The 17,139-nt window shown below is 32.3% G+C and overlaps 1 protein-coding gene across 3 annotated transcripts; it reads right to left on the bottom strand.

The window, feature by feature from the left end:
* Positions 1-2,382: 2,382 nt before the first annotated feature.
* LOC115954925 (thioredoxin-like 3-2, chloroplastic) lies at positions 2,383-6,551 on the bottom strand. Of its 3 annotated transcripts, XM_031072928.1 has the most exons (6): positions 6,111-6,551; positions 5,313-5,387; positions 3,691-3,757; positions 3,094-3,111; positions 2,900-3,010; positions 2,383-2,446 (listed from the first exon to the last, which is right to left on the bottom strand). In XM_031072928.1, the coding sequence occupies exons 1-5, from the start codon at positions 6,461-6,463 to the stop codon at positions 2,906-2,908; spliced, it is 618 nt and encodes a 205-aa protein (XP_030928788.1). In that variant the 5' UTR covers positions 6,464-6,551; the 3' UTR covers positions 2,383-2,446; positions 2,900-2,905. The 3 variants fall into 3 exon arrangements, with proteins under 3 accessions (XP_030928788.1, XP_030928789.1, XP_030928787.1); XM_031072929.1 differs by lacking the exon at positions 2,383-2,446 and having other exon boundaries at positions 2,932-3,010; positions 3,094-3,142; XM_031072927.1 differs by lacking the exons at positions 2,383-2,446; positions 2,900-3,010; positions 3,094-3,111 and adding an exon at positions 3,153-3,542.
* Between the last annotated feature and the right edge of the window lie 10,588 nt (positions 6,552-17,139).

Here is a 17,139-nt window from a genome sequence, read left to right as displayed (position 1 = left end):
GTTATATTGGGTTTTTTCCTTTCTTTCTTTTATTTCTAGTATGTTTTTTTTGCTAAATATTAGAAATTATAAGTGATATTAAAGAGAAATATTTACATGGAGATTTTTTTTCCTTTTTTTTTTTTTTTGGTTTATACGCCATGAAATTTTGCTATAGTGCTTCTTCATAATTTTACAAAAACTCATACTCAAAGTAATATTTTGATACAAAAGAAATTTTGATGCATTTAAAGGAAGAGAAAGATCCATTCTTTGGTGGATGGGAAGGTAATCCTGAACCCTGAGGTGGATAACTCTCAACCTTAAACACAAATCACAAAAACTCAATTTTTCATTCAATATCATAATTTTTTTCTTTTTTTATAATGACTATGCATAAAAACGTTTTTTTTTTTTTAAGAAGGAAAAAAAATTAGTTAATTAAATGAATTAATCACATTCTAAAATAATCATAAGCTATAGCTAATAAAACATTTATCCCACTTGTTTAAATCAATTAAGTACATGTCTAACTAACTTATAATTCAATTATGCGCAACAACCTTGTCATTGCTTGCCATTCTTTCCATCAAGATCTCCTTCTTTTTCCATGCTTGCGGAAAATCAACTTTGGGGTCACTTTGGCTTTTTGTTTGGGGCTTAAGACACTTTGATTATTTTGTTTCCCCATCTTGTGTCCACACCTTTCGATAGAAAATCCAAAAGAAGTATCAACACTCTTTACTCGAGGAGGATACAAGTGTTGCACCATCTTGGTCAAGGCAACAACTTACCTTCTCAATTGCTCAATCTAATTTTCTTGAAGTCGAGGCTGATTAGTGTCTTTTAGTTCCATGTGAGGAGAAAATTTATGCATCTTAGTTGGAATTGATAATCCACTCCAACAAGTTATGCTTCAAGTTCTTTGATAATCCACTCCAAAACACTCGGAATTAGATAGAGGATGTAAGCGTAACAGTTTGGTCAATAAACAAACTGTAGTATAATTTGCCGACAAGTGCTTATTCCCACCAAAAAAAGAAAAAATGATATGCGAATATTCAATGACAAGTTCAAGTGTTGACTTAGTGTTACATTTAGTTAGGATATTTGCCAGCACCATAAATGATTAGTTGATAGTCAACCAATAATCAGCTAATTGATGTGAGTTTTTCAACTAGTCTTGAGGGATGCTTTAGTTGCTTACTCAACAATTAAATCAATTAGCCTATGCAGAAATGGCCTAAACATAATGAACAATGAATAGTCATTGAACTCTTCGCTTATTTCCTGATGTAATGGTTTTTCCAAATCATAAAATTGTGGCCATACAGAGTAGCCAGACAATTTGGTAGCATCAAGAGAGTTTGTTGCTTTTGTGCCTCGCATTCTCTGTTATTTCAGTTCCACGCAATGCACACACACATTGAATGATGTGGCCCGGCAAAATGCATGGAAACTTTGTAGCTTCACATATTTTTTTTCTCCCACTAGTCAGATAGATTAATCCGGCAGTGGCATCAATGTGACAGCAACGTGGCTAATACCACCACATCCTAAACTCCAATTCATTGGGGATATGGTTTTATGTTAAAGACTTACAATATTGTCAACTGTGAAAAGGTGGAAGGACATTGAATGAGCATCTTGGGGGTTCTGATATTGGGATAGATTCCTGCAACAAAAGCTTAGAAAGTGACAAAATCATCTGCCACTAACATTTTAACGGATACAAATTACCAAGAGCCACAGTCCCCGAATAGGTTTATTCTTATTCTTTAGGATAAGAACTAGTTCACACACCCTATTAGACACACTTAACACACTTGAAAACTATGACTTCAAGTCACAATTTTTGTGTAGTTTGAGTGTGTGTGTGCGCGCATAATAGGGTGTGTGTAATAAACACCACCCTATTCTTTAACCATCAAGACTCAAGCAAGAAAAGTGACAAATTCATCTGCCACTGATATTTGCATTTGGCTACTTGTTTCATAGGGTAAAGTTTGGGTCCAGTTCACCTGTTTGTTTTATAGAGCAAAGCTTGGATCTAGTGCTTCAGCACAAGTCCTATTTTATATTACAACTATTTGTTTATTTCTCACATGATTGAACCCACAAGTATGTGAATCCAAACGTTTAAGGAAATGCTGACAGCCTGAAACTCCATATATCAGTGCTCATTTAGGATTAGAATCTAAGGCCTCAGCAGGTCAATGCAAAAGTTTATAATCCTGATACTGCCATTCACAGGGTTCTGCTTCTTGAAATGTTTGATGTCCGTTAAAACTTTCATCACAGTAGAGAGAATAAAGTCACAATTGGCTTTCAACTTTGAAGTATAGGAATCAATCAACAAATATATAAATTGCATCTTTTTCTCTCCATTTTTTTTTTCTTTGATAGTTGGTTTTTAGGGCAGTGTTCCTTCGCGACTATCATGCTGCTGGCATACGGCAAACTAGTCCTGGATAGCAACATACATACATAAATGATAAAACAAGCTTCTTCCTTTTTTTGATAAGTAACATACATACAACAAGCTCTGGGGTCCTTATTCAGGGAAAGGAATGATACAATAAACCACAATCATGGTCTAAACCTATTTAGGTTGGAAATCAAAGGAAATCTCCATACCGTATATGATATAATATCCAAAACACCTCCTGTTGCATGCACTTTACATAGAGCAAGTAGCAGCAAACACCAAGTCAATTTCCTTTATTTTTTTACTGAAGAAATTATAACAGAACAAAATTTATGAGGGCAAAAAAAGGATTACAAATTTGATTTTTTTTTTTTTTTTTTTTTTTGGTTTTTTTTTTTTTTTTATATTAGTGGGTTACAAATTTGATTTTTTATCAACATGAAACTTTAAAATGAAGAGAGGGAGAGAGGGGTTGCCTACTTTACTACTTACTATGACTTACACAGTACCCTCATTTTCAATCATTTGGCGGACTTCATTGATGACTAAATACGCTTTGTGGCCACCGGTCACTTCAGCTTGAATCTTGCCATCCTTCCACAGCTGTGACATAATCATTGTTTATTACTAGGGAAGAAAGAACATACCGAGTTCCTCGGAGACATTCAATTGTAAGGGAAAATTACCTGTATGGTAGGCATCTTCTACACATATTTGGACCCCCGATGCACACATATGCATGAAAAAGATAAAATAATTAAGTCAAAAGTCTGCACAAATGTATGACAGACCAAACACAGAACAATGGTATTGATAAGATTGACCAGTGCTCCCATTTAGACAGACAAATACACCCAAAGGAAAGAAGAGAAAGGAGGAAGAGCCAATTAGATAATACAAATTTTGGCATTTTTGCTTTGGCTGACAGAGTTCAAAACCCTGACATATTTTTCAACCCCCCCTCCCAAAAAAAAAGAGAGAAAAGAAAGTCCAGCTTCCCTTTTCTCTCTCAGTGCCCCATAAACTCATCAAAACTAGTCAACACAGCAAACATATGAAGAATGTGGATCATCAATTGACATATGAACCAAGTATTGCTTGGGTAGATACTCCTTGTAAGGCAAACCTTTGAAGCCTACACAGTCAATAATTGCTAATATACATTCAGTTTCTGCAGATGGTGCAACAATCAAACACACTCAAGTCATTTCTCATTTTACTCTTAATTTGCCTCTACACCTTTCTAAAACACCAAAATTATTGGAGCCTCATGAGAAACTTACTGTTACTCCAGCACGAGTGACAAGCTTGTGTGGAACAGTATTGACATCAACACAGTAGAACTTCAATCTGCATCAAATCAATTCTCAAAATTAATCTTAATTATGTAGTAACTACGCCAGCCTGTATGATACCATACACTTCAATTATAACACATAAAGGCACAAACACACTGAGGAAAATACACTACCAGTGCTTGACCAGTCTCACTTTACTGTCTTTATTCCAAATTTTTTTTCATAATTATTATTTTTATAATTACTATAATTTTTAAGTATACAGCTGCACATGTATTTATTAGATGTTTCTTGCTTTGTTCTTCAGGTTTTTCATATTATTTTGTGTGTAAGACAAATATAGCATGCAGGGCAACAAATGATATTGGTGAAACACAACGCATAATGAGAACAAGAAGCATGATTTGGAAAAGAAAGTGGGAAGCCTAGTCTTATTCAGATATATATATATATATATATATATATAAAGTAAAGTGGACAAGTATTCTAAATGAAAATAGTTTGCATATAAAGAAAAATGGAAAAGGATTCTGAATGAAAATAATATGCATAAATATCCAAACATTCAATATAAGCATTTTCCCCTTTCCAGTCCAGCTCTAGCTCATGCCTTATGTAGTGAAACGAAAATTTTGTTTTCCTACATAAGGCTCTCTCAGGACTTGGGAGACCATTGAAAAGCATAATGTGTCCACACACACAAAAAAGACAAGGAATATGAATGAAAATAGTTCGGACCTAGATGATCAAAGTGCTTTCACTCTCAGCCTAGGCTCTAGCTGGAAAAGTAAATGAGGAAACAGGGGCAGACCTATTGCAATGCTTAGGGGGGCCATGCCCCCCCCCCCCCCAAATTTTAAAAAATTCTTTTATATTATGTGTAAGTATTAAAATTTGTAAATATTTAGCTACAAAAAATAGAATTCCCCCCCCCCCCTCTCAAATGTTTGAGTTAGCCCAATGATGCTCATAAAAACCAATAAAATTTTTCAATCGATCTAGTAATTATAGAAATAAGGTAGTTTTTGTTTTCTCAAATTCGTTTTTTACATGTTTAATATCAAATGAGACAACTTTTGTATGCTCATTAGAACTTAAAAGATGGTAAGTTCCCCTAAAAATTATCTTGCGAAGATACATATGTGAAATTTGTTAATTTTATATGTATATTTTATAAATTATGACCAAATCTAGTATCAAAATATTAATGTTTTTATATGTGTATGTGCATTTACGCATGTGAGTGATGATTTATCTTGACTTGCGACTACTATATTAGTATCGAAATTTGGCCCTCCCAAACAAATAATCCTAGCTCCGCCCCTGTGAAGAAAATGGACAAGGAATCTGTTACAATTGATGCGACCAAACTACCCAAATTGCAGTATCGTGTTTGTTGGAACTTCCAGAAAACAAAGGAAAAGAAAAACTTAAGCAGCTGAAGGAACAAATCCATATATCGGAAAGACTACAGTCAGATGTGAATTTTCTAAGTTTTTTTTTTTTTGGGGGGGTGGGGGGGGTGGTGGGGGGATTCTTCCATTGTGACATTATCAATTTGATCATGTTAGATAGTCATTAAACCAAAAAAAAAGGGTCAATCTAACCTTGGATAGTAATCTGCAGCCAGCTTTTCCAGTTTTGGTTTCAAATATATGCATTTTCTGCACCAGCTTGCCATCCTACAAGTTCATATGCCTCACTTTAAAAACCCATTCAAATTAAATGTTTCATATGTAGAAAGGAAAGAAAATGTAGGATTTCCAATTGCATCTTTTCATATGTGCACAAATCAAACTGTAACGCTCAAAATTCAACTATTTAACAAGGAAAGTAGAGACTCAATTTACAATATCAATCCTTTACAACAAAAACCGAGAAAAACAAAAGAAGTTAAGAGTGGTATGAAGCTCATCATGACCTTCACTCCACAATATTAATCCCATCACCTTAACCAACCCAATATTACATTAACCAATAAATCAAAACCTTTCCTAAAACAACCCACAAAGAGAAAGTACAAACCTTGATAAGTTTCAACAACATATAGACCTGTAAATTATAGACTCAAGTTTCAATCTTTTGTTTCCAGAAAATGAAAAAAACCAACCTAGCATTTTAGTAACCGGCCCTGTTTGATACCTATTTTAAACACATATTTTCAATTTTTAAATAATATTATATATATTTTCACATACTTTCTACCTCCATATATTTCTAAAAAAATTAAAAACCGTTGTTTAAACGAAAATATCAAACGGGCCTAACCATTCCATTTTCTGTTCCCACACTTTAAACCGCAACTCAACCCAAAACCAGCAAATGGAACTAAAATCCTCATATAAAATGGAACAATAAAATTTAAAAAAAATATATATTAAAAAAACCCAGATTCAGAAACGTACCAAACGATGATTAGGGAGTCCTCGAGCTGTTGAGCCTCAGCGAGGACCCGATCGAAGTGGATATCGGTGGAAATGGTGTGGAGGTCAACGGACACGGGCGAGTCATGGAGGTCCTGCAATGAGGCCTCTTGGGTCCAAGCGCTTAGCTTTGAAGTTGAAGATGAAGACGAAGATGAAGAAGGAGATGATTCACTTCTAATTACATGAATTTTCTCGGGAAAATGTTTTGTGGGCAGAGAATTAAGTACGAGGTTCGAAGTACGAGGTAGTAGCCGGAAGTCACGTGACGTGCCACGTGGGGTCCCAAGTCTCAGGGGTCTGGGAGTTGGTCGGAACCGTAGAACCTCTGACATGTCGAGAACACCGATAATGTGAGAGAGAGAGAGAGAGGTGTTTGGTTGATTGTGACGTGTGAGAAAGTAAGAAACAGTATTTTTAAGTAGCCACCAGCGTTGATTTTAATGAATGAAACCGGTAAATGTATTTAACTACATATTTTTTAATTTTTTAATAATATTATACGTATATTTATTAGGGGTGTCAATTCGGGTTAACGTGTCGGGTTCGTGTCATGTCGAAGTAAGGGTATTCGACTAAATAACTCAACCCTAACCCGACCCATTTAATAATCGTGTCATAATCCTTCAACCCTAACCCGACTTGTTAATAAGACGGGTTGACCTGACCCAACGCATTTGACACGCTTAATAAACGAGTCGTGTTGGGTTGACACGAATGTAACACAACTCATTTCAACCTGCATAATATTAAATATAAAATCTATCTAGAAATAATTTTTTTTACATCCCAACAAGCAGTGCATACACTTCAAGTTTTCAACCTACATTCAAAATAATATAGTTCAACAAAAATATAACATTCATCTAGAAACAAGTTCTTTACACTCCAAATGAAGTGCAGCATACACTTCAACCCAAATTCAAAATAACAAAGTTTAACAAAAATAAAATAACATAGTTCAACAAAAATATAATATCCTTGGAACTCGTCAAATGTTAAGTATCAATATTGAAAAAATTTAAGCAAACAGTAAACTAATCCTGACTATGACCGCGATTATCATTCATAGATTCTTTGTTGATGCTCAAATTCATAACATTTTCCACAAGCTCATCCAATTTCATTTGTGCAAGTTCTATGCGCAAAAAAAAAAAAAAAAAAAAAGTATTAGTAGTTCTAGGGTTTGCAAAGTTTCAATTTCCAATTATATCCCTTCTAAATTTTTATAATTACTCACTTTTCTTTTTGAATTTAAAATATATGTTGGATATAAAAGGTATTTGACAAATCTAAAATAAAATAAATATTTATTTGTTATACGAGTTAAACGAGTTGTGTTAAATGGGTCATTTCAGGTTGACACATATAAATTGGCATGTTAAACGTGTCTATTGCGAGTTACGCGGGTTGACCCGCTTATGACACGTTTCTTATCTTGTCACTTTCGGGTTAACCCGTTTATGACCCAAACCCATTAAGACCCAACCCTAAACCGAAAAAACCCGTGTCGTGTTCGCAGGTTGGGTCGACCATTGACACCCTTAATATTTATACAATTTTTTACTTATATGTATTTTAAAAAAAATTGAAAACTGTTATTTAAACACACATACTAAATAAACTCTTATAAATAAAAATAACATTGAGTCAATTTTGCCTAAATTGTCTCAAAGTCGGAGCAAAACCAATTAACTCAACATATATAGGCATAGTTATTAAGCATGACCTGGACATTAACCTGATTTATGAGTTGGGTCATTGGTTCAATTAGTGGGTTATCAGTTTGACTGCATGGTCAAATAAAAAAATTATATATATATATACATGCCTAAATTAAGAAGTGAGTCTTGGAGGTAGGTAGAAAGACTAAGAAATGCTTTTTTTTAAAAATTCTTTTTTTTCTCTTCTTCAAATTACCATATTATAACCATGGTTTTAAAAACTAGTACAGTGAAAGAACCGAAAAATGACCTAATTATTGGTTTTCTAATCAGATTGGGGTCCGACCGATGATTGAATCGGTGACGTCATAAATAATTTAATTATTATTTATTTAAATTATATAAATAATTAATAATATTTTAATATACTAAAACTTACACACCAATAGTAATAAATATGTTTCCTTAAAAAACATACAAGTATATAACATCTTTTTAAAGAATTTAACATAACAACATTACAAAACAATCATCCTTAACATAATAAACTTTCAACAAAACCAAATAAATAACTTCATTATTCATTACGTTTACATCCAAATGGCAAATAGCAAATAAGTTCATTACATCCAAATAGCAAATAAGTTTTAAATGAAGAACTAAATAAATAAGTTCATTACATCCAAATAGCAAATAAGTTTCAAATAGAGAACTAAATAAATAAGTTCATTACATTCAAATAACAAAAAAGTTTCAAACAAACAACTACTAAGTTCTAAGGTTCATTTGATAACACAAGCCTCATTTGTCATGAAGAAAATCGAAATCAATATCCTCATGTGAACCCAAATGCTCCACCACTAGCATCATTATCATCATCCTCATCCTCATCTTCTTCATCTTCAACTTGAATAGGATGTTTTTTATCTCTAAATCCGGGAGGAGCATCAAGCTCATCACCAAATGATTCCAAATTGATGTCATCATCATCCTCAATCACTTCATTGTCCATATTGTTAGAAAAACTAATTTTGCATCTCATACAAAACACATAGCGAAAGCAACAAATACGGATCTACTTCATTCAAAAAAGATAACATGTAACCTTGAATTCTAGAACAAAGAATAGAAAGCGTACCTTGATACAGTGAAATTCAAAAACAATACTTAAGAATACATCTAATCAACATCCTAATTCCACATGGTGCCCAAAAAGAGTGGTCTCTCAATCAGTCTTTATGTACGTTGATTCTCAAAGAAAGTTCTTCTTCTTCTCATTGTAGAGAAAAACTGTTTTCTTTTCTTTTCATCATACGTACATTCTTGACTACCTTTTTAGTTACTTTTTTTAATAATTCTTATTAAATAAAAACTGATTATCTAATTGGATTAGCTTTTTGGGTCTGCCCAATTGGGCTTTAGTTTATGACTTGAAATGGGACCAAAGGGAGCAAATAAGACTCTAGCTCCAATGGGTCTTGGGCTTATCTGTCAACTTTTGACAAGTCCAAAGTTACAATTAATTATATTTAATACCACTATATAAATATAATTGCATTCTAAGCCTTATTAATAAATTATATCTCAAGACTCTAATGATATCATTTGACCCCTCCATGAAATATCCATAGTGAACAAAGTTATAATGAGTGTCACTTTGTAAACAATTATTTTATCCTTGAGTACCTGGTTTAATCTTTTAGTTATTCATATTTATTGAAATCCAATTTCAATAAATATAAACTTTAGTAACTCCTTACTAAAGTGGGTGCCCTGAATAACCAGTTCCCATTAAACTTATCTCAATGGGATATTTCGTGTCTCTATAAAAAGAAATTATGGATTCTATCTTGAGAATATGTGTTCCCTCAACACTACGTGTGGTTACCCCAACATACTGAGGTTTTGACCTTGAATATTATATCTTACTCCTGATATATCAAAGTAACCTACATTTCATGATTGGGTTTACTATCCTCTCAGGATTGAGAGTCTATAAAATTAGAAGTTGTGAGATTAATTATTCAGGTGACAGTTGTTGATTGAATAATTAATCTCACAGCGGTCATGTTCAATGTGTCTTAACACTTAAAACACATCAACTAGAAGTCTCCACTTCTATGATCAAGACAAACCATCTTAGTTGATGCGTTATAGTCTTCGCAGATGAAACACCTAATTTCATCACCAACTACGAACTATGTTTTGAGTTTACAAGTAACTTGTGATTCATATCTTCTATGACTAAATCACATAAATCACATACAATGCATCTCAAGGACTATGATAATGTCTCATTAGTTCATTTATAAATAGTCTCATACAATTAACCAATTTAATTATGGCGTAAATGCACTTTTAGTCCCTATATTTTGATTTCTTTCCATTTTGGTCCCTACATTTTAATTTTACCACTTTTAGTCCCTAAACCAAATGTTATTTTTGTCCTTTCCGTCAGTCAACCGACGAAAATAGCTGAGGTAGTAGCCAGAGCAATTAAAATATTATAAAAAATGCCACATCACCCATGACACATTAGCATATAAATTTAAAAAATTAATTTACTAATTTTAACTAAATAAAAACATAATTAAAAACCAAAATTCACATAAATTAAGATCTCAAAGTGCATTTAACAAGAACACCAACCCAAAAATTTTAAAACCCAAAAAATTAACATAAGATCCAAACCTGAACACTATTATGGGTTTAGGTATTTGCTCAAAGTCAAAAGCGACTCCAGCAGCGGAGTAATGGGTCCTCCAACAACAACAACAACAATAATCTCAACCAACTTGCTCCGGCGACGTGTGAACTCTACATGAAGACGGCGGAGTCATTGAAGAAGCTATTGGTTTCAGAGCTTTCATCGTGGTCTGGGGATGTGGAAACGATGGTGGCATCGACGAACAGGGCTTTCGAAACCTTGGATTGGTTTCAACCAGACTGCATTGAATTCTACGACGCCGTTAGGGCTCTCCTCTCTCGGTGCGCTCAACTCTCATCCTTAGAGACCATGCTCCAAACCCACCAAAATGAAGAAGAATCCGACGCCGGCAATTTTCAAGCTCGGTCAAAAGAAGCACCGGCTAGATACGAAGCCGAGTATAAGAAACCCAAAAAAAATACCCAAACCCAGAAAATCAAACCCGAAAATCAAATACCCAAACCTAAAAAATGAAACCAGAAAAAAAAAAAAAAAAATCAATGAGCCAAATTTGATTCAATGAGCTGAGTTTGGCTGGGTTTATGTGTTTGTTTGATTCAATAAGCCGAGTTGGCCATGTTGGTTGATTTTGTTGTTGATTGTTTGAAATAAACTAGGTTTTGTTTGAGTTTTTGGGTTTCTGGGTTTTTGAGTGTTTGAGATATCTGAGTTTTCTTTGATTTTATGATTTTGGCTATGAATCTTTGGGGAAGAATGAGAAAAATTGATGGATTTTCAGCATGGGTCTTTCAGCATTGGTCTTTGTTGTCTTCTCAAATTTTATTGCATTATTGATTTGATTTTAAGGGGGAAAGGAAGTTGATTCAATGGGTTTAATTTTGAATTCGTGTTCTTGGGTTTGATTTTTTGGGTTTGTGTTCTTGTGTTCATAGGTATTTGATTTTATTGTTTTTAATTATGTTTTATCTTTTTTTTATTTAGTTAAAATTGACAAATTATTTATATAAAAAAAAAAAATTAGATGCTGATGTGGCATTTTTTATAATATTTTAATTGCTTCAGTTGCCACCTCAGCTATTTCTATCGGTTGACTAATGGAAATGATGAAAATAACATGCGTTAATTAGTTTAGGAACTAAAAATGGTAAAATTAAAATGTAGGGACCAAAATGAAAAAAAGTTAAAATATAGAGACTAAAAGTACATTTACGCTTTTAATTATTTATGACATGCCAATAAATTGGATTTTAGAGCATAAATCCCAACAATCTCCCACTTGCCCTCAAAGACAATTTACCATATATCCAACACTTATTTTCCTTTAGAGTAATTCATAGTCACTCTAAGGCAAGATTTGGAAACAAGTTTCAACCAGATTTATTGCATAAATTATCTTTTCTACTACTACATCTCACGTACTCATATATTTCTAATGAGATAATACTTACACTTAATGTATATTTTCACCACCTAGGATGAACATATATCTTGAAGTCCAACTTCATGAATCACAATCAAACTACACGTCAATATTTGTACAACCAATAACCATCAAATCCTCACTTAGGTGGACAAGCATATAATCCCTTATTCTTCTAAGATATTTGAGTATATGATTTACTCCCACTAAATTAAGTGATCTTAGATTCAATTGATATTTGCTTACCATGCCCACCGCAAAATAGATATTTAGCCTAGTATATAGCATAGCATAAAGACTTCCTATTGATATGGTATAAGGAACCATCTTAATATGCTATTCCTTTTATATGTTTTAGGACTATAGTCCTTTATAAAGGAACTTCAAACTTAAAAGGAAAGAATCTTTTCTTGAAGCATTACATGCTATACTTGGCTAGAATCTAATATATTTAAGCAGTTTGAGATAGACCCAACATCCTAATTTCTGAATTTTAACAAAGTTTAATTCTTAGGATGTGACCAGTCTTTCCTAAGTACTTTATATCAAACTAGACGAGACAACAAAAAACTCTATTGATGACAATAACTCTATATCATTCTAAATGATTAGAATGTCATCAACATACATTAAGAGATTAATTATTCTATATAGCTTTTATACATATAAAGCCTTTTAATAATTGATCAAAATAAAAAAACTTGATTGTTAAATCAAATAACTTGATTGCTTGATCAAAGATGATATTTTATGATTCAAATGCTTGCTTTAATCCATAAATGGACTTTAAGCAACTTGCATTCTAAACACTACTAGTTCTTTACTATGAACAAGTCTAGTAAAATCATATAGATGTCTTCCTCAAGATTGCTACTAAAAGAAGCTTTCTTGATATCTGTTGACATTTTTCATCTAAATGAAATATAATGAATAAGAGAATCTAGATAGAATCAAACTTGACTATTGGTGAAAAAATATTTTCATTGTCGAACCATTTCTTTCTAAATAAATCTTTTTGCCACTAGTCTTGACTTTGAAAGTTTACACCTTCTAATCTATCAATCTCATTTTCTTGTAGACCTATTTGAAAACAATAGGCTTAATGTCACTAAGCGCCTCTACAAGTTATAGACTTTAAATAGAATTTAATTCCATCCAGTATCCATATTCATATCATCTATTGCCTTTACGTAAGACTGAGGATTAAATTCATATCCTTATGGAATGACTTCAAAAGTTTATCCCAAAAGTTTGAATTTAATTGGTAATTGATAATCTTCCCACTACGATATTGTACCGATGTAATGGTTATCTATAGAATAATGTCTTGTGGTGTATCTAATACAACCATCTCATTTCTAAATGTATTTTACAGTTGTCCTACAACAAATTCTGACATTTTCTTCTAGAACAATCTACCTTTAAAAGAACTCTATTCCTCTTTTATGTATGCACTAACTTAAAGAAGTCATTGGAACTTCATTCCTTTACAAAAAGGAGCCCTAGATCATATTATCCTCTAAATAGAATTCATAGACTGAGAATATAACAAAATAATGGTTCTAAAAGCCCATCTCTCATCAATTTTAAATATCATTTAGATTAATAAGATCTAAACATAAGTGTCAAAACATACAATACCAAATGATGAAAAACTTTCTCTTTAAAAAGTAAAACATGTAAAATTTTCATCTAGAAAACAATCATGGACAATGATTAGCTTTACCAAAACGGAACCACTTTCCTTTTAATCATACTTTTGAGTCTAATTTCCTTTTGGCAACTACTAGGGCAACTAACTTGTCCAACTATTGGTATTATAATTCCTCTTCTTACCACCCTTACCTTTTGGTTCAGGCTAAGAATTTGAATTAAATCATATTGATCCTAACCTTAGCTTTTAGGATGTCTTCCGTTGCATAGAACTCACTTATTAACTCAGATAATATAAAAAGAACTTATTTTCAAAACAATCTAAATTGATCAAATGATTCTAACAAGGACTTGCAGATCATATCCATATGAGATTAACATTTAATCTCGACATCCAAGAATTCCAATTCATTTAAAAATAAAATATTTTCATAAAATGATATAGAATTGGAACTCCTTAAGCCTTTCTTAGCACTCAATATGATTCATACCAAACATCTCATCTGGACTTAATATAAAGTCTAAGTCTAGTACTAACTCTTGCATCTCATGCTGTAGCACAATTGAGATAGAAGCCAAAGTAACATTTTAGCATTTCAATGGAGACTATGATCACATCATAAGCTATCTTCCATAAATGCGTCATGTATAAGAAATTATGACAATGATAAATCGAAACATATTTATGTACTCCAGCTCCTTTAAGCACTATGTCCAAAATTATTTCTTAGTTAATAGGATTCAATTAAAATAGTAGTTAGAAAACAAAAAATTATGACAACTTTATTTTGAGACTATGAACATAAATACAAAAACATTATAATTTTGCATCCATAACCATATAGTATGGGACTCGAAAACCATACTATATTAGGTGCAACGACAGCCTAATCCCGCAATTAATATTCTTCAGCATAAAGTGAATACCAACCACTATGATCAAGCAAGAACTATTCTCATTATTAATGCTATCATGGTAACTTTTACCAAACAAAAATAATTTGCCGCTCTTCCTTTAGCCTCTAAGTAATAATAACATAGCTCCTTTGGGAGATTAACATTACACTTAGTCTAGTGTACACCATTATCTAGAATCATGTGTAGCCACATTTCATCTCTCTTATAGTGTTTAAACTTGTAGTACCATGAAACAAAATACCCTCCTTTGGGATCGCGAGACATATACGCCAAGACAAGGTGCTTATTCACATTACTTTAAACGGATAAGTTTAATCTTGTAGTATTATGAAGTAAACACTCTTCTTTGGGAACGCAAGGCATATACGTCAAGATGAGGTGCTTACCTACATTACTATGAACTGATAATGGAGGCTGTGAGATCCAACCCTTGTATCTCTCTCCCACTACAAATTTTAAAACAAGTGGATTGTCTTGAAAACATTGTGATCTTATCACAATTTTAACCTTACACATCAAATGTGTTTAATTACTTAAATTCGATGTGATCTGACTAAATTACGTCATAGTAACATAACAAACATTTGTGTAATCACAAAGAAGTTTAATCATGTAATCCATGAAGTAAATACCCTCCGTATGGAATGCAAGGCTTGAGGCTAAGACAAGGTATCTATTCACATTACAATAAACTTAACAAAAGGGTTATTTCAGCACTCCCACTCGTTATTTGGGTTTTTCTTTAAATAATTGTGATCCCATCACAACTAATAACCTTGCACTTGTTGAAGACTCTAATCTCATTAGAATCACTAACTAAAATGGAAGTCCTAAACAATTTAGGATTCCATATACTAATGGATCAAAAATTAGTTATAAAGAACTCTATCCTTAATTTACTAGATAAAGTATTCTAATCTCGTTAGAAACTATATAACTTTAATTAGAATGTTTCTTAAAAGACAAGTCCTAAACTATTTAGGACTAAGAGTTATATTTAAATAATATCTTTGATCTCATTAGGTCTTTTAGTTAGATAGTGATTAATATATGTCATTAACTTTTAAGGACTATAAAAATTAATTACTTTATATAGAATCATGTGTAATCTTATCACACACAACCTTGCCTTTTTTCAAAGTCTTAACACTTAATCAAAAAGCAAGTGAAAATTCAAAATTCAGTGCCTTCAATTGGTCGAACCTTTTTCTCGATCGATCGAAAAAATGAAGAAATTCATCACAAAGCCATTGCCTTGTTCGATCGATTCTCGATTCCTGTTCGATCAATCGAAAGGAATTCTCGATCAATCGAGACAATGAAGAATTTCATCATAGAGTTTCTGCTTGAATTGATCGGTTCTCGATTCCTCTTCGATCGATCGAAAAGAACATTTGATTGATCGAAAGGAATTCTCGATTGATCGAAACTCGTAAAACTGAATTTTTCTCAGAATTTTCTGGTAACCGTTTTTGACGTTTTTGCTATTTTCCATTAAAAAACACCTTTTGATTTTATGAATGAAGATTCACATATCAAATATTAAGGTTTTCAAGATCATTATCAAAAACCCTAATAATGCTACAAACCTTGAAAACATAATCTTAATCTCATTAGAAATAAATTTCATTAAAGGATTTTAACAAGTAACCAAAAAACTTTAATTCTAGCATTAACATACTGTTTGATCAATATCAGTAATCTGTATCATTACTGAAAAGAGAATCCTTGAATGTATACATAGTTAACTTTCTCAAAGTCACATCATGCATATATTAATATATATACTATCATACCAAGGATACAATCTCATCCTAATGAAGTCAGATCATCAATCATTTATGATGTACCTCACTAATACAAAAACTAGCAAAGGCAGCACTGTAACTAAAAGATATACCATGGTCCACGTCGAAAAACTGAATCCAACATATATATCTCATATATAAAACATAGCATATGGATTCAAAGACACAATTATGCAAAAACTTTACTGTAGAAAATAAAAACACCAAGAAAATGGTTTTTCTTTAATTCTAAAACTCAATCACATGTTATACAAGCATGATATTGAAGACCACTTTAATACCAATTGTTGAAAAAACTGGTTTTGCATCTCATACAAAACACACAATGAAAGCAACAAATACAAATCTACTTCATTCAAGAGAGATAATATGTAACCTTAAATTCTAGAACAAAGAATAGAAAGCGTACCTTGATGTAGTGAAATTCAAAAAAAAAGACTTGAGAATACGTCTAATCAACATCCCAATTCCACATGGTGCCCGAGAAGACTGGTCTCTCAATCAATCTTTATGTACATTGATTCTCAAAGAAAGTTCTTCTTCTTCTCATTGTAGGGAAAAACTGTTTTCTTTTCTTTTCATCATATGTACATTCTTAACTACCTTTTTAGTTACTTTATTAAATAACTCTTATTAAATAAAAACTGATTATCTAATTGGGTTAGCCTTTTAGGCCTTCCCAATTGGGTTTTAGTTTGTGGTTTGAGATGAGACCAAATGGAACAAATAAGACTTTAGCTCTAATAGGCCTTGGGCTTATTTGTCAACTCTTGACAAGTCCAAAGTTACAATTAATTATATTTAATGCTACTATATAAATATAATTGCACTTTAGGCCTTATTAATAAATTATATTCCAAGACTCTAATGATATCATTTA

The sequence above is a fragment of the Quercus lobata genome, chromosome 8 (assembly GCF_001633185.2).
Source record: "Quercus lobata isolate SW786 chromosome 8, ValleyOak3.0 Primary Assembly, whole genome shotgun sequence".
NCBI classification, from domain to species: domain Eukaryota; kingdom Viridiplantae; phylum Streptophyta; class Magnoliopsida; order Fagales; family Fagaceae; genus Quercus; species Quercus lobata.
The sequence above is the reverse complement of the archived record's forward strand: the minus strand, read 5'-3'. Positions and strand labels throughout refer to the sequence as shown.